Source organism: Phocoena phocoena, chromosome 8 (assembly GCF_963924675.1).
Source record: "Phocoena phocoena chromosome 8, mPhoPho1.1, whole genome shotgun sequence".
Classification (NCBI taxonomy): domain Eukaryota; kingdom Metazoa; phylum Chordata; class Mammalia; order Artiodactyla; family Phocoenidae; genus Phocoena; species Phocoena phocoena.
The window spans coordinates 74,561,712-74,582,485 of NC_089226.1; the positions used below are offsets into that span (position 1 = coordinate 74,561,712).

General features: G+C 40.6%; 1 protein-coding gene across 3 annotated transcripts in view; it reads left to right on the plus strand.

Moving 5' to 3' along the window:
• The window catches only part of NELL1 (neural EGFL like 1), an 876,133-nt gene that overhangs the window by 181,017 nt on the left and 674,342 nt on the right, over positions 1-20,774 (plus strand). For all 3 annotated transcript variants that reach the window (XM_065883022.1, XM_065883023.1, XM_065883024.1), the window contains 4 exons: positions 5,461-5,533; positions 6,183-6,265; positions 14,563-14,697; positions 15,621-15,723. In XM_065883022.1, the coding sequence (XP_065739094.1) occupies positions 5,461-5,533; positions 6,183-6,265; positions 14,563-14,697; positions 15,621-15,723 (394 nt within the window). The remainder of the gene's footprint in view (positions 1-5,460; positions 5,534-6,182; positions 6,266-14,562; positions 14,698-15,620; positions 15,724-20,774) is intronic.

A 20,774-nucleotide genomic window follows, 5' to 3' on the forward strand; every position in this document is an offset into this window, starting at 1 on the left:
TCCTCATCCATATATTTACATGCCTTCCAGGAACTCTCCCCACCTCCTTTTCCTTTCCCTTTTAAAGCAATTTATTTCAGTGTTTTAGCATACAAAAAAATGGAAGCATTTTCTTCAATGTAAACAGAGATCTGCAGGGAAATAAGAGCGTTAAAAAAAGAATTAGCATTTGTTTGGCGGCAAAGCTGCTTTCATTTGTATCAGAAAGCTCCAAGTGTTCGTAGGGTTTGCCTAATAGTTATTCCATACAGAAGAGGATAATAATGGCTTAATTTTTCTAATCTTTTTATTGCATCTTCCTATATTTCTTACTATGAAATGAGTAAATGTTCTTGGAACCACGGAAATAATGGGCATCAGTGCCCCAGACAAAAAACCCATAATGTATAACCTGCCTGGTACAAATTTAGTTTTCAGTGCCTGGTGAGCTGAGTGCAGGGGGAAGTAGAAGGTGGCAACAGGTGGATGTCACAAAGAGGAAAAAATATCTGTTTTTCTTCTTTCCATCGTACTGATAGTAAAAGCTTATTAATTTGGGTTCTGCCCCTTAGGGAATTTTTTAGATCCTCAGAGGGGCTGAGATTTAGCATTGCACTAACAACAAGAAAATGGATTGTTTAGCAAATTAATAGTGCAAATAAGATTGCGGGGGAGAATGTTAGGCTACCTAAAAGGACCTCAGTTTTCCAGCATTGAAAAACTGTTTTAGCAAGCTGTTAGTATCTAATGCAAATAATTCATTATGGCTGGGTGAATACTATCTTTCCATGAAGGCAGTTAAGATAGAACCTCACTTTGATAACAGGACTTCCTTGTAGCACCATTTTGTGCTACAAAGCCCACATAACTGTGAGACTTTCTCAAATGATATCTTTTACTTACACTGTGTTGCAGTGGCCCAGCCCTCATCTGGAGTTAGTAGACCTGTAGTTGATGGCCTAAGATTAAGGTGTCCTTTAGGAAAGCTAATTAAAGTATCAGAGCTTTAGATTTTTCATAGGTCAAATGACCAGGTAATCTGGTCCTAGATCAGTAGTTTTCATCGGGCATCTCAAAATCACCTCAGAACCACTGTCAAAATTTCATACATGACTGTGCTCCCTCACCCTCCTCTAAAATTCTGATATGTTCCCCTAGTTTAACAACTAGCATTCTACATGATTTTCACAGACTCTTAACAGCTGTGAAAATTATAGTTCAATATTGCGTCAGGGAGGAAGAAATTTTCCTCTACCCTTCTAGGTTCTTCTGACAAGTCTAAGAATTCAATTGACATGAGACCAATGAACAGAAACTCAAAACAAATTTTAATAACATGTACACATGGCAGAGACCCAGGAAAACTGAGTAGCTTACCAAAATAGCTGAAACCCTCACCTTAAATACTGTCTTCAGCTAAAGACAACAACAGAGAGTGTGGTGGTAGGTCTTTGGGATTCAAGGGGAGGTAGGCAATTCACACGGAGATGGCAAAGCAAATGTTCAGTAAATAAATGTTTGCTGGGCCATGCAGAGACAATGGGATGCAGAGCGCACGCTGATCTCTAAGTTGCCCCACCACACCTAGTTCATATTCCTTGCAGATATTTCTGATGACAGTTCTATTCTGGGAACAGGCCCTCTATCTAAATTCTTTCAGGCAGTTAGGGGGAAGGTCAGAGTTTCTTCCTGAGTCTTTTGGGTCTTGATTGTTTTCAGGTCTAAATAATCTGCATGCCAGTGAGACATTTTGAGTGGCAAATTTTGCTCTCTTACAATTATATAATTTATAGTTTTTAGGAATTTGATGCAGGTTAGGTATTGATTGTACCTACTTCGCGAAATATGCTATGATAGGAATGGCAGGGAAAGCTGAGGTGGAAACCTATGATTTTTGCTTTCATAGTTTTTATAATTTAGTGATTTGGTTAGTTGCCATTCAGTTCCAAATCGGTAAGATTTTATTCTGTTCATGTACTGGATGCAGGTGCTACTTTCACCACTCTGAACTTGTAAGGAGTAAACACTCTTGCTCCAGAAAATCCAAGTGATTGACAACAGGGCAGGGTTTTTCAAAGTGGGGCCCCTTGACCTTTCATGGGAATCCTTTGGGACGGCTTTTTAAAAATGATGATTCCTGGGCCCACTCCAACCCTCCTGAAACAGAGTCCGGGGTTGATCCAGGAATCTGAATGTTAAACAAATACTCAGTGTGATTCTTAAGAAACTGGCAGTTTGAGAAATACTGCTGTGGAGAATGGTACAAATGAGGTCCACTAGTTATATAGGCCCAGCCAGAGTTTTTCTTTTTTTTTTTTTCAGTTAAGTGTAGATACATTTAAAGTTAAATGAAGAGAAATAATAGAAATTCTGTCTCTTTATCCCTTATTTCATCTTTTCTGGGGAGAAGTTGCTGTGCTCTAAGGTACATTTTCATCTATAGAAATCCTCCCAGATGATTTTTCTGGGAGAAATAAGGCTGATCGAGCTTCTTTGTTGTTTGTTGCTTTATACTTTATAAAACTCCGTTTTCTAAAGAAAACTACAGGCTCAGCAAATGCTTCTTTTATTGACAAATGTCCGGGCACTAAGTACAGTTGGCCCTCTGTCTGCAGGTTCCACATCCGCAGAATCAACCAATGTCAGTCTACGGTTGGTTGACTCCATGAATGCTGAACCTGTGTGTGCAGAGGGCCTACCGTGCTATGCCCTTTTATATAAAAGACTTGAGCATCCGCGGATTTTGGTATCTGTGGTGGGTGGGTGGTGGAGCGGGAAGGGAGGGTCCCAGAACCACCACCTTCCAGCTACTGAGGGATGACTCTAGTTCATGTGACAATTCAGTGCAAGACCTTTTGGTTCTTGTCATGGGGAGGTACTGGGATATATACACAGGTATGTATTTATAGGTTCACATACATACACTCACACTTCTTTGGGTTACAGTTGGTATTTGTACAGTACATTGCCATCCTTCATTTAATCCAGCATGGAATTACATCCGTTCAAATACATTAGCATTCCCATCTTGATTCATTTGGCAAGAACATGTCTTTATGCCAGTATGTGGGCTGACCCTCATGACCTCTTTTTCAGAAAAAACATCAAGTGCCTTGAGTTTTTGTGTTGATAGCGATTGAGAAGCTGTCAGTTCTTATTTCCATGTTTGTTCGAGTCAACATCATTGATCTTCACCTAATGATCTGTGTAACACACACGCGTGTGCCGGAGATTAAAAGTGGAAAGACAGAGGAGGGAGGCAGGTGGAAGAAAGGTGTGGGAGAGGCAATTAGTAGTTTATAAAGTGACAAAATCAGTCATTAAGAAAACAAAAGGAATACTGCCATGTATAATATATGTTGCTACAGGATAAGTGGATGGGAAATCCTTTTCAAATGGACTTTTTTTTTTTTTTTTTTTGCGGTACACATGCCTCTCACTGCTGTGGCCTCTCCCATTGCGGAGCACAGGCTCCAGACGCGCAGGCTCAGCGGCCATGGCTCAGGGGCCCAGCCGCTCCGCGGCATGTGGGATCTTCCCGGACCGGGGCACGAACCCATGTCCCCTGCATTGGCGGACTCTCAACCACTGCGCCACCACGGAAGCCCTCAAATGGACTTTTTATTTGTTTTGGCAAAGATAATACCATTACAAATATAGACCAGGTTTCTGAGGGCCCTTTCCGTGGCTGATAAAAATAAGAATGATTTAGGCTCTTCTAACCGGCAGGTATTAGATAGACCTCATCCTTTCCTGGTATGTGTGCTTTTGCCACTTTGGCATCAGGGAGGGTGACCACCTGTCCCGGTTTGCCTTGGAATCTCTCGGTTTTAGCACTGAAATCTCTAGATCCCAGGCAAACCTGAATAGTTGGTCACTATAACTTCATCCATATTCAGCCTCATTAGACAGATATTTTCTGATGTGTATTTAGTTCTCTCTGATGGGCTGTTCTTTGAGGGAAATCTATCGCCTTGTCTGCTGTGGACTGATTTTTTCTTTTATCTTGAAAGTTAGCAAAAGCACAGAGATCTAAACTGTGACACTTTCAGTTTGGACGCCTGTTTCACTGACCCAGCACTTGAGTGCTAGAAGCTTCTGTAGCTTTTGCATACAGCAGTTCTTTTTCCAGATGAAGCAGCTGAAGCTCAGAGAGGGTGGTTGTCTTATTAAGTCCAGCCAGTTAGCTACAAATGGATCCAGACCTTAAACCTTGGGCCCCTGACTGCCAATCCCATGCTTTTCTCAAATTCCTCACATGTGCTTGAAAGGCACCCCGGCCTCTCAGAGGAGTTAATTTGCTTCGAAAAACTGAGCAACTTTGTGCCAGGAAGAAGCTGATTGACTTAGACTGTGCTCCATTAATTGCTCCCTGTAATTCCCCAGCAAGAGATGACAAATTCATTTTGAAGAGCTGTGGCAGGCACCTCCTTCCCATGGTGAGGCTGTCTCTTCTCGTAATCACGGACACTGCATCATCCTCGAAGAGGAAGAGGTTAATCAAAGTATCTAATTCGGAGGAAGAGGCCTTGTGACCCTGTTATTTCTATTAATATTTCCAGTTAATACTTTATCTTGGAATAATAAGCAGAGACAGCATTTGCTGACTACCTTCCGCTGTTTAGAAGATGAGCACATAAATGTTAAATGTTGCTTCCTCTGAAAGACTCACCACACTATCATAAGCCTATATTTTATTTATAGATTAAGCTCAGTATTCTGAACCAGCTTCTACATGTTCCATCTGTTCTGTAATATCTCTTCCATCAAATCAGGAAAAAATACCCTAAAAACGGAATCTTGAAACTCAATGTGAAAAATCCAAAAGCCAAGTCAATATTTTCATTGCGAGATGGCGGCCCCAAACACTTTGTTAAATTAGGGCTGTTCTTCCAGACTAAGTTGCAGAATTAAAAGACCACCTTTTATCCACAGTGATGTGTGGAGCAAATCTTAAGACTCACCAGCAAAGACTCATGTTACTCAAGTAGCTGAGAGCAGGGTTCTTAAGGAGTCTTCCCCATGTCTAATTTTATTTCCTAGACTAATGAATCAGTAGAGCACTTTAGTCTAATATGTTCCTATTGGAGCTTTTTCCCACTTAAAAAAATCCTGTAAATCAGCAGTATTTAATGTTCCAAGATGACTAGGGCATTGAGGAGAATTTTTATTGCATCAATGTCTTTATAGTTGGACGGTTTGAGAACATTGACTGATGGATCCTTAGTTCTGTGATATCATTAGCATAAACCAGTGGTAAGTAATTGTAGCTTTCTCAAGATGAATGGATATTTTGAGACTTTTTAGAAGAGGATGGTTTGGAGTAGGTCAGTGTGCACTAAGGCCAACTCACCTTCTGAACATGGCTATCAGTCTTGCTAAAAAAAAGAAAAGAAAACTTCCCTGCAAAGAGCATGTGACAGGGGCCATTTGAACTGGTAACTGTAATACTGATTGCCACCTCTCTCTTCTGTTATCAAGGGGATTATCCAAGATGGGAAAATCATCTTTATGCCGAATGGATACTTAACACAGTGTCCGAACCTGAATCGCAGTAAGTAGCAACTTAAAGCATTTCTGAATTATTAATATCATATAGCTTGTTGATAATATCAGAGAAGCACTTCAGGAAGGATACAGACTGTTTACATTGTTGACTTATGAGGTGGTGGGGTTAGTGAGAGATTTTATGTATGCTAAAATACTTCTGTGTCTTAGGATTTTTAAAAAGCTTACGTATTATTTGTAGAATTAACATCTGAAGGTAAGAAGAGATTATATGAGCCGTTTTGGGTCTAGGTTAATATAGAAAGTTATGTTTCATATAATTATATAAATATACGTTTATAAACTATTTTTTAAACTTCTTGACTTGGATATATATGAGTGTACTTTTGCTGCTTCTGTGATAATTCACAATTCTTTAGTCCCAATAAAAATGAGAGTTTAGTTTAAATTTTAAAATGTTTTCAAGGTAAAAACATACTGTCCTTTTCAGTTAGTCCTTGTTCCTTTCTTTTTGCTTATCAATGAAAGGAAAAGATCTAGATCTGAAATCCTCTGTGAATTCACTCCAATTTTGAAGTCACACTTAACCAGAAAAGCGAAAACACTTTTATATAGCTAAACAACTACTGTTTAAAATATATATATATTTTCTCTTAACACAGTACCAACATTTATTTTATATTTTCTTTATTGAGCTTGTCCAACTTGCAGTGATTTCTTAAGCCTGGTGCAAGGAATAATGGATTTACAAGAGCTTTTGGCCAAGATGACTGCAAAAGTAGGTATCTAAATTTCACTCGTGCTGTTTCATTTCTTTGTCCATCCTATCTGGAGTTTAGAGTGATACGCTATAATGGAAACATTTTTAGTGTTGGCATCTGCGATATGTTGCTATAAAATGGTTTATTCTTTCTCGAAATAGGACAACCTATAGTAAACATAACCATTTGCGCCTTTGATACTATTAGACTGTATCAAAATACTTAGTTGAAAAATGTTTGGAAGAAAAGCAATATGTATCACTGTATATTCCCTGGGGGTGGAAAAGGAATTTGCCCGTTGGTTATTAAACCAGTAACACTGAGAGATGATATATGGTCAGAGTCACTGCTGCTTATAAGCTAATGCTTTTTAGATGCAAGAATCATTGCCAGTAGTCGGAAAGGGCAGAATAGCTATTGTTAGGAACAGATTATTGTCACAGGAAGGCATTATATCACATTTCTAATATATGATGCGTTTCAAAACTGGTCCTGAGTTAAATAGTGAAGGAGGCAGAGTTTGCCTTTCAACACCTTCAGTTTTATAATTCTGCATCTTTCCCTCCTCCCCATGATTCACTTAACAAGCATCTTTTGAGGGTCTGCTATTTGCCAGGCACTGTGTTAGGCACATAGGAGGCAGTGATGAAGAGGATGTGATTTCTACCCCAGAGACGTTCATATTGAGTGGCAGAGCCGGGGATGTAAACAATTAGGGGCTTTGATAATATATACTCATACCGTTTAGATTGATAATGAAAAGCCCTGAGCCTTGTGAGGAAAGGCGCTGAATAAATAGAAAACGTGGCCGATGCTGTTGTTATGATACCGATCAGTCGTGGACGTGAGTTCCAGCCTAGGGCAGAGAAAGAATTTGGTTGGCCCTAAGAGACATTACGCTCTGCAAAAGGGCGAATTTTAATAACAGTGAAAATGATACCTTAATCCTGTTCTACCTGCGGCTGTGACTGCTCCTGCCATCAGCCGTAGCACGTGGAAAAAATCGGTGGGTAGGTCAGTCTTTGGGATGTACGGCTGTATTTTGGACTCAAAGACTCTGCTGCTGAAGCTAGTGTTTCTGCTTCAAACTAGGTCTCTGGCCAAGTCCCCTTTTGTCTGCAAAGGAGAGCACTTTTGTAAAGAGAGAAACTAAAACTGAGATTCGAGAGATACTTTTCACTTCAGAGTACAGTGGAAATGTGAAACGTAGGCAATAATTTGCCTTCCCGGCTTGTGGCATAGAGAAGCTTTTATGTCATATCGTCTGAAGCAGCTTGATCTCAATACTGTGAATTATATTTTAGATCGCTACCAAATTTTTGGAACAAGGAACATGCCACTCAGCCTCAGGTGACTGTGGTTCTCCATCTCCTGGCGATGAGAGTGCCCTTTTTCATTCTCATTCTTTCCCGTTGCAGGAATGTCATTTTTCTCTTTTTAGCTGTACGTTATTATCTAGCAGCCACATTGAGCTCTGTCCACAAAACGTTATTGTGTAAAATGGCCATTTGTGAGGCGGAAGATATTTAATTGTGAGCAGAAAATGGTTTAATCCACCTTCTAAACACCCCCAGCACTTTGGAAGATTTATAAAAGTCTATTTCTTTCAAACTGTGAATAGAATTATAATTAGAAAACTGAGTACTTCCATCTTCACTGCAAAATTTGGAGTCTGTGATAATCTAGAAGAAGAGTTGGCAAACTTTTCTTGTAAGGAGCCAGCTAGTAAATTTTAGTCTTTATAGATCAAGAAGCAAAATTGAGAACATGATGTATATACTTGTTTCACTTCAATATAATCAATCAATATAACATGAAAGGGGGCTTCCCTGGTGGCTCAGTGGTTAAGAATCTGCCTGCCAATGCAGGGGACACAGGTTTGAGCCCTGATCGGGGAAGATCCCACATGCCGCGGAGCAACTAAGCCCGTGCACCACAACTACTGAAGCCCGTGCACCTAGAGCCCGTGCTCCACAACAAGAAAAGCCACCGAATGAGAAACCCGCACACCTCACCTCAGTGAAGACCCAATGCAGCCAAAAAAATAATGATAATAATTAAATTTATAAAAGAAAAAAATATAACATGGAAGGATGCTCAACATTGCTAATCTTCAGGGAAATGCAAATCAGAACCACAATGATACATCACCTCACACCTGTCAGAATGACTATCATCAAAAACAACACAAGCAACAGATGCTGGCAAGGATGTGGAGGAAATGGAACCTTTGTACACTGTTGGTGGGAATGTAAGTTGCTACAGCCACTGTGGAAAATAATATGGAGGTTTCTCAAAAAAACTAAACTAGGACTACCATATGACCCAGCAATTCCATTCCTGGGTATATATCCAAAGAAAACAAAAATGCTAATTCAAAAAGATACATGCACCCCAGTGTTCATGGCAGCATTATATACAATTGCCAAGCTATGGGAACAACCTAAGTGTCCATCAACAGATGAATGGATAAAGAAGATGTGGTACACACACACACACACACAGGAATACTACTCAGCTGTAAAAAGAATGAAATTGTGCCATTCATAGCAACATCAATGGACTTGGAGGGCATTATCCTAAGTGAAATAAATCAGGGAAAAAACAAATGCTGTATGTCACTTATATGCGGAATCGAAAATAATCTAAAAAATACAACAAACTAGTGAATATTTCAAAAAAGCAGCAGACTCACAGATATAGAGAACAAAATAGTGGTTACTAGTGGGGAGAGGGAAGTGGGGGAGGAGTGATGTAGGAGTGGTAGATTAAGAGGTACAAACTATTATATAATAAGCTACCAAGATATATTGTACAACACAGGGAATCTAGCCAATATTTTATAATAACTATAAATGGAGTATAACCTTTAAAAATTGTGAATCACTATATTGTACACAGGTAACTTATATAATGTATTGTACATCAACTACACTTCGATAAAAAAATAAAATATAACTACTGAAAAATGTAAAAGTTATTCTTAGCTCACAGGCCATACAAAAATAAGTGCTGGGCCAGATTTGGTCCATGGACCTTAGTTTGTCAACCCCTGATCTGGAATAAACTGGAAAGATATTCATATTAGGTAGTATTTATTGAGCATTTACTATGTGTTAGTTACAATGCTTAAACTTTTATATTCACTCTCTCTCTAATCCTTCCATCAATCCTCTGAGCTAGGTTTATTAGCCCACTGTCCAGATGAGAAGACTGAGTCCCAAGAAAGTTATGTAGCTTTTCCCAAGAAAAGTGGATGGCAAAGCCAAGGTTCAAACTTAGATTCTGTAAGTTGGATCATAACCGAGGAAGTTTATGGTTGGAGGAGAGAAGATTAGCAAGAGAACCAAAAGATGTAAAGAAGGAATGACTGATGGAGAGAGGGAGGTGGAAGCTACCAGTAGGAGGATGGCGATACCAGTGAGAAGAAGAATGAGCCCATAAGACGAGAGGAAAGGAGAAGTGTGTGTTCAGATGGTACCTGTTGGGAGTGAAACGTGAGCATAGAGCTTGTGGCAGCTTTTGAAGGAGGCATGTCAGGGCAGGGACAAGCCCTCTTAACTCACCCATCTGGTTACAGCCACTTGTTTTCCTTAGACAGATGTGGGAATTTTCTGAGTCCTGGGTTTACATTGTATGTCCTCCTGCCAGGACCGCACAGGGGTCACCGCTATTGCATTATCTCCTTAAGGGTTTTCAGGTCATAAGGACTGCTCAGAATCAGACTGCTAACCTGGGATCAGCCAGATGAATTCTCAGCAAAGAATTCTTTAAGACTTCGGAAGGAAGATATTTCCCTCCAGCCAGTGCCATGGTCTGAGTAGGAAGGTCTTCCTTCTGAGCCTGGTGCAAACCTTGTTTCCTTTTCGTTCACTCTTAAGCTGAGGGTACAGCCCTTTGGGGCTGTACCTTGATGTAAGAGTTTCCTTTAAGACATCCCATCTTGGGCAGACCCTGTTCTCTATTTCCTCTCCCTGGCCCCCTGTGCGAGGCGGGAGCTTGAGGGCTCCATGTTTTGGCTGACGTCATGGAGGTTGGCTTTGGTGCTCACTCGCCTCCCTGGATCCCTGGCTGTCAGTTTGTTTTGGCCACTGTGGCTTTATTCCTTTTCTATCAGCTCCTGTGATGATTTTTAAAAGTTATGATTTGTGTATATTATCCAGCATTGTAGTTGGTTCAATTGGTGAAGTCTTTTAGGGTACCTAGTCTGCCATCTTGGTGGAAGCAGAGTGTAATACATCTCTTGGCAGAGTGAAGGAGATGGAGTCTGGAGTGCTAAGACAAACTGGAACTCAAGTAGGGTTCCTGGGTGCAAAGGGAATTCTATGGCACCAAATCAACCTGGATTTGGGCTTTGCCTTTAGTTAAATAAGCCTATCATGGCAAGATTTAGCTGATGGGTTTGGAGGTTTGGTTTGAGTTGCCCAGCAGCTGTGATTAAAATAGGCGTTAGTCATGTAGATCATGGTGGAGATAGAAATGGGCTTTGGAGTAAGATTTATCTGATGTTGAATCTCATTTTTATCACTTCTTTGGATGTTTGCAGCCTGGAACGAGTCACTGGTCTCATTTCTAGCTGCAGTTTCCATGTATGTAAAATGGTGACAATTATTCTTCGTTTTATAAAGATTGCATTGAAAGTTGCTGTCAGAGCCCTGGTCTAGAGCCAGGAGGTTTTGGAAAGCAGCAGAAAGTCCTCACACTTGGGTCACAGTGGAAGCCATGGAATCCTACCAGAGAGCGAGCCCAGTGCACAAGCTGGACAGGAGTTGGTAGCCAAAGTCACATCAAACCAAACAGACACAGACACCAGATCAGCTCAGGGTTGTGCCTACGAGGGCTTGCTCTTCCTTTTCTCCTTTCAAAGTATAGGGTGATTGAAAATGACTGTGCCCTTGCTTGATATAGGAAAGATCAGGGAAGCATGTAGCTTCAGGCGACAGAGGTCAGGGTACAGAAGAGCCCTCTTGAAGAATCCCAGCATTGTGGCAAAACCATACTTTTTCAAGGGGGAGAAGGTGCAGGGAAGCAGTCCCCTGATACTTCCCCTAAGTGATCCACAAGAGACCACCAATCCCCTGGCTTATTCTGGAAAGTCTCCCAGGTAGTCTCTACACTGTGGGAACCGCAGACCTGCTGAGCCAGGTACACAGCGATAGGATCAGGCTGTGTCCTGCTCTTGCATCCCACCTGTGCGGTAATCACATTCTTCCTTCAAGCTCAGGAAGAAGAGATGCTGAAGATGGGGAATTTCTTGATTACTTCTGTTTAAATCTTTGACAAATCTATTTATGTAAATCAAGCAGCACTTGGAGTGGCATTTCAGCTTGTAACATTGGATTTTGAGACTTTATTGTTTCAAGGAGCTCAATAGTGATTTTTCAATTAAGCTTAAAGGTTTAACACAATAGATTTCTTTTTTCCCTTTCATGTAGCAAATGCCAAATAAATAATATTTCAAAGGAGAAAAAGAAATCTACTGCATGACTAATGTACTTAGATTCATTCATTGACCTCTTACTGTGAAAAAGGCCTCTGCTGTCTGTCTTTTGAATGTGTAGGGTTAAGAATAAATGATTCGGTCCATGGTTGCTTGGATAAGTGCGCAAAGGTAAAACAGAAAAGAGATGTAGATTTGATACCATATCTATTTTGGATCTGTAGGCATTCTTAGAGAAAATGGCAGGTAGTGTAGAAATAGCTTTTGAAAATGAATTTGTATAAATTCAGCATGCTAATGCCAGAGACAGAAAATGTAATTCATTTTTAAATTCAGAGTTCTTTTTCTCCTTTATTGTTGCTTCAGGATTTAAGCAGGGGAAAAGGAAGGCAAGATTACATATTAAGTGCCTTTGAAAAATTAGCTTTTTGCCTTAATATTCCTTTGTCTTGGTGTCTGTCTGATGCATTCTTATCATCACAGAGATTAGGGTTTTTCACTGTCGTCAGAACAGGCTAAATATATTAAAAATTTACAGACAGTACTCAGAAGGGAAGCAAAATCGGCCTTGAGAATAGCTTCCATTGTATTAAAATCGAGGCTTTTCCTGGGAGTTGAGTTTTGTAGGTGAGCACAGCTCAGCTTTGTTGGGCGGTTCTGGAAATTGAGCTATTGCCTTTAGGCAAAGCTCCTGGATTTACAGGAAACTTGGATAGATACAGAATAGCCTTTTGAACTAGTCCTTAAGAAGTCCCCTTCTTGGGGTGATACAGACACTAGGGTTCTTCCAGACTTTCAGAGTAAGACAGGCACCTTCCTCTCACAGATTGCTCATCCTGAGCCACTTTTAGGAAGGATTCCCTCCTAGTTCAACTCTTCCTTGTTCATTCCACGGTCATATGTCTATCACCACCTTATGTGGGGGGAACTACTGAGGCTATAGAGATGAAGTAAAGATAATATGTGACGAGTTATCACTTCCTTTTTATTATCTCTTACCAATACACGGTTTTGGTACTTGGTGTCACCAAACTCTCGGAAGTATATGTTATCTGCATTTCCTAAAGAATTCCCAGAGAACGTAATTACCGTCGATTCTGGACGCTCTGTGATTAAGCTGGAGATTTAAATGTAACTTGCATTTTTGGAAGATCATGTATAGTAGAGAGTCATAGGAAGCTAATTTTCAGGCACGGTCGACTCAGTTTTTTCAGGGTTGATTATAGTGCATGTGGTTTGTTTAGGGTTCTATTTGTTCTTTTCCCTTCCTCTTGGTACTACCCATGGCAGGCAGACGAGGATCCAATTTTCTTGAGAAATTCCAAAAGTTTAGAGTAAGAGATGGAATAAAGGACAAAGACCAAGGTTGAATTGCATGTGGATTCCATTTCCAAAGAGTAGCACTGTTATGAGTAATTGAGAGGAGCATGTACGGACTGGAACCATAGAAAATGTAGAAAGATGGTAGAAGTCATCATTAGCCAGGTTCAACCATTATAACTAAAATATTGCCTTGAAATAGTCTTAGTTGGGATCAAAAATTGATTTGATCTCCTGTATGGGGAAAATACTCAAGACGGGGATATATAAGTATGATTGAGAAGGAAAAGAAACTGTATGATGAATTTTTAGAAAGTGGTATTTGTTCTTCTCTCATGACCTTCTCTATGTAAGGAGAAAGGAAGAAGGGTGAGATTGCTACCAGGCCGAGTTACTCCTTGGTATGGATGTGATGACAGAGAGATCATACCACATGTCAAGGTTTTTTGTACCGTAGTTTTGAAGGCAACCTGGAGTCGCCTACATGGACAATGGTCAAGAGGGAGGGTTGGAACCATATCACGAGGAGCTATTAGGGGAACCTGGTGGGGCTGACTGTGGTCAGGGGCAGGCATGAGGACAGGATAACCTCAAATGTTTGTAGAGCGGTTAGATTTGCTCAGGATGGGCCACAAGGCAAAACTAGGTCTAATAGGAAGAAGGGAGAGAAATTTCACAGCTCAAGCTAAGAAAGGCGTTTCAAATATCCAGAGCTAACCAAGAAAAGTAGCTTTCCTTGGAAGGTAATGAGTGTCCCGTTACAGTTACATGTGCAAACAGGGGCTGGATGACCACTTGAAGGGGTTACCTGTCACGTCATTTAAACTTTATAAACTCTTTCAAATCGGAGATTCTAAGATTGCATGTTTAATGGTAGCAGTTGGGTGACCTAAAAAAAGGAAAAAGGTTTTCTTTTTTCTTTTTTTTTTTTTCTTTTTTTACAAAGTCCTCATCTCACCTGGGGGTTTGGTTGCCTCTCTTGAACTTGTCTGAACACCAAAGTGGATTCTGGGGCATTCTATTTGGAGGATCCTGAGCTGGGGAGAAATAAGATCTGCCTATGACTTCCCAGAATTTTTCATAAAAGAGGAAGCAGTGACTTCCCAGCTTGTAAACCGTGACACTCTGGTTAGTGTGTGAAGAAGAGGGATAGGATTGCGGGAGATAAATGTAAGGGCTTCAGAGCTGCTGATTAGATCTCCTGTAAACATTGTAACAGTCCTTGAGAACACATTCATTACAAGTGTTTCTGTGTGAGTTTGAGCTGAAAGCACACGCGTTGATGAACACCCATGAGGTCCCTGAGATACAGTTTAATGTCTCATTTGGTGCTCATTAGACCACGGGAGCCAATATGTCTTCAATTTAGAATGCTTCTACCTTGTGTGAAATTTAAAAAAAATCTTCGAAAAACAGATCTGGCTAAGAATCATTGAACTGCTTTGAGCATTTTTTTCTTGTCCCGCTTGGATTTATTTTTTCTGGTTGCGATTAGCTTTGTTAGGACAATGCTGTTGAATTACAGAAATTACACGTAGTAACTCTTGTTTGCAGCTGAACTATGCAGAGACAAGACTTAGTCAATTGGAAAACTGTCATTGTGAGAAGACCTGTCAAGTGAGTGGACTGCTCTATAGAGACCAAGACTCCTGGGTTGATGGTGATCACTGCAGGAACTGCACATGCAAAGTAAGCCTCTTTGTACCTAAATGGACAGTTTTAAGAGGGCAGTTGTACAAATTATTGTGTAACCTGTTTCTTTATAATTCTGACTCTAAGAAGTACTGCCTTTTTACTAAGTGCCTATTTAGTAATTGGCGCAATTGTGAAGGGAAGCTGGAAAAGTGTCATTACAAATGCAAATTCTTATCAAGAGAAAGCAGATTTTAATTTCCAACACCCTCTAATATGATCTAACATGATTAAGAAGCTTACTGTTTCGAGGTTAGAGTAGCAGAGTAGCAGAGGGAGGAAGGGACTCCTTTGGTTTTCAAACCACCTAATGGCTCATTCACAACTTTTCTCTGCTATAATACCTTTTAAAAAGGTGGTTTAATTAGTTTCTAGGTGTTTTCATTGTATTTGACGACGTATCCATTTTCTGTTTTAGAGAATTGCAGGATCCTCTGACTTTCTTTCAGGTTATCCATTATTTGTATGTACTATTTGATCTGTTTCAGAGAATTATAAGAGGCTCCCCCAAATTAATATGGAAACCCTGTTCAGTTGAAATTATTTGATAACTATCTGAAGAATGCCATTGTTTGTCTGCAAAAATACAAAATGATTGTTAGCGCTTCAACGATGGTTGACAGGGTCTGCAAAAGGTGTTATTTATGTTCTTGTAAAAAATAGGCTTTTCTGTTTTCTGCCTAATCTACTTAGTCCACATGGGCAGGTGGAATAAAGCCAGTGATGTATATTAGAAAAGTAACTGAGGTGGCATGGGTTCATTTGGGCTGGAGAAAATTCTTTATTTGGGATCCTGGAGTGGACTGGGAGTTTCTCACACTGCTTCTGTTTCCCTGGTGAGCCTTCTGGGATGAGATGTGAGCTTTTTGCTGCTGAGCTCACTTCTGCTGAGATTCCTTTCCCTGTTGTTCCTTCCTCAGAGTGGCGCTGTGGAATGTCGAAGGATGTCCTGTCCCCCCCTCAACTGCTCTCCAGACTCCCTCCCTGTGCACATTGCAGGCCAGTGCTGTAAGGTCTGCCGACGTGAGTACTAACTGAGGGTCGGGGTGGCCCTCTGTGCTTCGAGATTGATTTATTCCCCTATTTTTCTGGCCCCAATTGATTAACATTGATGAAAGGAAGTCCTAGCAGTTGATATAATAATAAATGTATGATAAGAGTGGCTATATTTTAATCATTTGTGACGTGCAGACACTTTACATAGGCTATTTTTTGTTTTAAATCCTCACATCAACCTTAATTATTATTCTTCACATTCTTATGTAGAGGGAACTGGTTCACAAGTATTAAGTCACTTGTCCGCGGTCAAACAACTGGTAGTGTTTGGAGTTGCTCCGTAGTCAGGACTCCAAGGCTCCATGTGCTTTGGTCCCCTCATTTTGATTGATCAAGGGCCACACTCTGTGTTTCGGCTCTCTGAGGTCTTGGCCAGGTTTCCTGTTATTAAAGGGCCTTTGTTAGGAATTTCTGGATTGAACTTCAGTTAAAATATTGGAACAATTTCCTTCAGAGTTGGCTGGTCCAAATTATATAATGATTTAAAAATCCTTTTCCCTCTGAATTGCAAAGGACACTCTTTCAAATGAAATGGTGAAACGAACACTGAGACAACCAGGAAGAGTAAAAGCTGTGATTTAGAATGATTGGTATGTGCCAGTTACTATTTTAGGTCATTTCATTCTATTAGCTTATTGAAACCACTGCAATCTTTTAGGTGGGGATTATTTTTATCCCTGTTTTATAGGAAGCTTGGGGAAGATAATTTACCAAGTTTGCAAGGCTGGTGAGTGACAGAGGTGAGATATAAAATGAATTCTGTCGGACTACAAAGCCCAAAGTCTTTTTATCAAACCATATGCTCTTCTTTGAAAAAGGAGCGTTTAGGTTAGAAATGTGCCATCCGATGGATAATTTTCAAGACCATTTCTCTACCAAAAAAAACCACCATCATCACTAGGTCTTCAAAACACAGTGGTCTAGTTTTTTGTCAAGAATAGCATGTCACCTAATATGACAGTGGAAGTGGGGATAGCTGGTCTGTTTGTACCAGCCCAATCTTTTTTTATACTCTTTCAAAAGGAACTTCGGAAAATGTCTTCTATTTATGGTTGGCGCGGTACACCCATTACTCTGGAGGGCTTACGCAGAGTTGATCTAAAAGAAACTTTCTTATTTCTGTTCTAAGTGCTTTTGGAAGTCCTGTCTGGCAATACAGATAGATCAGGGGCCCAGATGTTGAGATTATAGTTTGATTCCATGATGGAAAGATAGTTTTTAGTAGCCATAGATTATTTTTTTCTATCTTGATATAGTCAATATAATAGAGGAAGAAGTTGAGAGACTTAGGAATTTGTTTAAACAATATGAGGTACTTTTAATCTATTACTTTGAGCTCTGTGGATAGATCTGTGAATGCTGTCTCTTGGCAGTTGTTGTTCAGACGTGGGAGTAGGTGAGTTCTTCAGCTGTTTTTTGTGTTAAGCTTTTGATAGTCTACTTGTAAAAGCCATGGAACATTTGAAAACACATAAGGGTAAAGGTAAAGATGGAAAAATCACCCATAATGCCACCACTTGGAAACAAACACTCTTGAAGTTGTAGGGGATTTGGTTTTTTAAAACTTATGTTTTGTGGACAGTTGAGGTCTTATGCAGATAATTTTCACCTACTTTGTTGACTTACCACCATTATCACTTAAGTGTATTACTATCCTTTAAAAAACTGTATAAACCTCATTTTAACGAGCTTCCTAGTGTTCCACCCTTTTGCTGTTGCGTAACTTATAATTATTCCCCAATTGTTGGAGAACTAGGTTGTCTTCCCACTTTTCACTATTGTAAATTACTCTTCAATAATATGTTTCTGAGGACACATTTTTGTATTTTATGTTTTCTTAAGGTAGAATTCTCCAAAGTAGAATTATTGGGCCAAGAGACTGACATTTTCAAGGCCCTTGATATATATCATCCAATTATCCTCTCACTAGAAATGTGTGGGATAGTCATTTTTCTTTATTCTAATTTACTGGAGAATATTAAGTTTTAAAAAACATTTCAGCAAGTTACCCGATTTTACCAAGATGCTGGTACATGAGCTAGCTAAACAATCAGTGTGCTTTTTGCCTTTGTTTGGAATTGATAGCAATTTAGCGAGGTAGAATGAATTTTCTCAGCAGCTCAGATCGGTAGTTTGAGATGTTTATACTTTAATAAAATGGTAATACAAATAAATGCTTAAGAACACTACTCAATTATCATATGACCCAGCAATTCCACTCCTGGTCATATATATGGAAAAGACTAGAAGGGTGAGATAGGGAGGGTGGGAGAGAGATGCGAGAGGGAAGGGGATATGGGGATATATGTATACGTAAAGCTGATTCACTTTGTTATACAGCAGCAACTAACAGAACAATGTAAAGCGATTATACTCCAATAAAGATGTTTTTAAAAATAAAAGTAAGCAGGAAAAGACCCTCTAATTTGAAAAGATATAGAAGTTTTCAAATATTTTCACATCAGGTAAAGGATGGAAAATATTTCCTTTGGTTGTCCCTTTCAGATAAGATTTCCCAAGCTACTCTCTGGGTTTGGGTGGGGCAGCGTCCTAGGGTTTCTGAGAAAAAGTATTGATTTGATTCAAGAGCCGATACATGAAAGCCGATTGTTTTGTGTGCTCGTTTACTAAGTGTTCATCCACTCGTCATGGCTTCAAGGAGCTGTAGCACTTACAGATGAGGACAGCCATGTGGCAATAGGAAATAACCTGGTCTAAGTGTTTAAGTCTCAATTCATTATCTGAGAAAAGTACTTTATTTTGATCAAAAAAACCAATAAATCAGGCCATCTCCAAGAGCACGGCAGTTTTCATAATTCCTGATACTAGGCTCTTCCTCCATCTTTTTGGGAGCCATCAGGGAAAACTCAGGAGAGCCTTCTAGATTCCTTAGCTATGGGCATGGAAGTCCAGAAAGTAGTGCAGGAGTCTCATTCCTCCAGCGTTTCTTGGGTGTCTGCTCTGTTTAAGGAATTGAACATACCTAGCTACGCATTAGAATCCCCTGGTGAACTTCTTAAAATAGAGTGTCCCAGGGCCCCTCTCTGACCTGCTAAATCGGAATCTCTGGACAGTGGTGTCCTAGAATTAGTATTCTTTTGGTAGATAGATTTGGGAACCATCAGAGATGGGAGAGAAGGAAAAGGATGGAGAGGGAATCTTGAGCTATGCAAAACAGCATTTACAAAGGAAGACAGGTTGCAGAAGGACAGGGAGATAGTCTGTTAGGTGATAACAGGGTTTCTGTAGGTGAGAAGTAGAAATACGCTGCAAAGGCGGGTTGGGGATGGATGATGATGATTGTATTCCACTGAATTCGTTCAGTCATCCTTACTGAAATTCCCTCCCAACTCTGTTCTGTCCTCTGGTTACAGCAACGGGCACATGTGGATCAATCATTCTATGTCAGACACTGTTAAGCTTTTCTATGTGTATTAATTCATTTAATTCTTCCAAAAACCTAGAGTCATAGGCTCCACTATGATCCCCATTTTATAGATGAGGAGGTAAAGCACAGAGAGGAGAACTAACTTGTCCAAGGGCTCTCAGCCTTGGTGGAGCCAAAATAAAACCCAGGTAGTCTGGCTCCAGAATTAATGCTTTTAACCTGTCTCCTCTCCCCGCCTGCTGTCCAGGGAGATGTATGCCCCATCTCATTACAAGAGTAGTGTGCAGTGTGTATGCTATGTAAGACGCAAGGGTAGCACAGAGAAGGGAGTGATTAATTCCATCAGAAACTTGGGGGTGTGTGTGTTAGGAAGACTTCATAGGGGAAGGAATAGCTGAGTAGGGTGCTGACAGATGAATAGGAGTTTGCCATGTGGACAAGGTAGGTAAGAACACACCTGCCAAAGGGAATTGCACATGCAGAATCATGGAAGTAAACACAGCGTTTGTTTGGGAGGCTCAGAAGCAAGCTTTTGAAGCAGGGTTGTGGCATAATCAGAGAAATGCTTTGATAAAAGCCCCTGTGTGGGGAGAGCTGGAGGCAGGGAGCTGGGTGTGGGATTCAGGCCCATTTGCAGGTGGAGGTGATGAGGCCGGCAGGCAGGTAGGCACAGCCAGGGGACATGGAAAGGAAGGGATGAAGCTGAGTGATGGCCAAAAGACCTGGGGCAGGGTAGGTACTCCGTAAGCATTTTTTTTTTTTTTTTTTTTAACGTGAGACAGATGAATCAGGGACAGAGCATCTGTAAGGGAGAAGTTGCCAGGTTTCGAACAAGAGCCTGTGGGAGACTCATAGTGTGATTAACAGAAATAAGGCAGGTGGAAGAAATGGCTTCAGGAGCGATACATTCTGTTCGGTATAGGAGAGTTGGAGATGGCTGAGGGACAACCAGTTTGACGTGGGCGTCATGCTCAGAGAGGTGGTATCTGAAGCTAGGTCTGTGAACGAGCTCACCGAGGGAGGGTAGCTCCTTGGGTGTTGAGCTTTTCTGCTCTGCCACTCTCCTTTAAAGTGTAACACAGAGCGTTGATTTTGATGTTCTCAGCTGCTGAGTGCCAAGGGATGGCTGGTGTGTACAGATCCCTAAATAAAGGCAGAGCACATCCACATCCACATGTGACAGGGGTGCCAAGTGGGGCCTAAAGGTTGTTTATTTAACGTGCACCCAAATGGCAAAAGTGCCCCTCCATCGCACTAGAGAAATCAGTCTCGGATTTGAAGGGCCAGGTGTCTGTGGGCGCAAAAAGATACAACTGCATAACTCTTTCTGTAAATCCCCGGTACCTTTGTTTCTGACATGGTGGAGAAGTGTGTGTCGGTGCCGAGTTTCAATTTCATCGTCGGACACTGTGAAATGGTCTCGTTTGCATGTCCCCAGTGTGATGTGAAGGGCTTCAGGTATCCATTTACATTTCTACTCATACTAAAAGCTGTTGGAATGGCATCCCAAATGCCCCAGCCGCAGGTATCGGAGCCTGACTTACCGTCTGCTTGAATTTCCCAGATATCAAAAATAAGCCTTTTGGCTGTAGATCAAGAGGTTAGATAATGAGGACTGGTGTTAGGCATA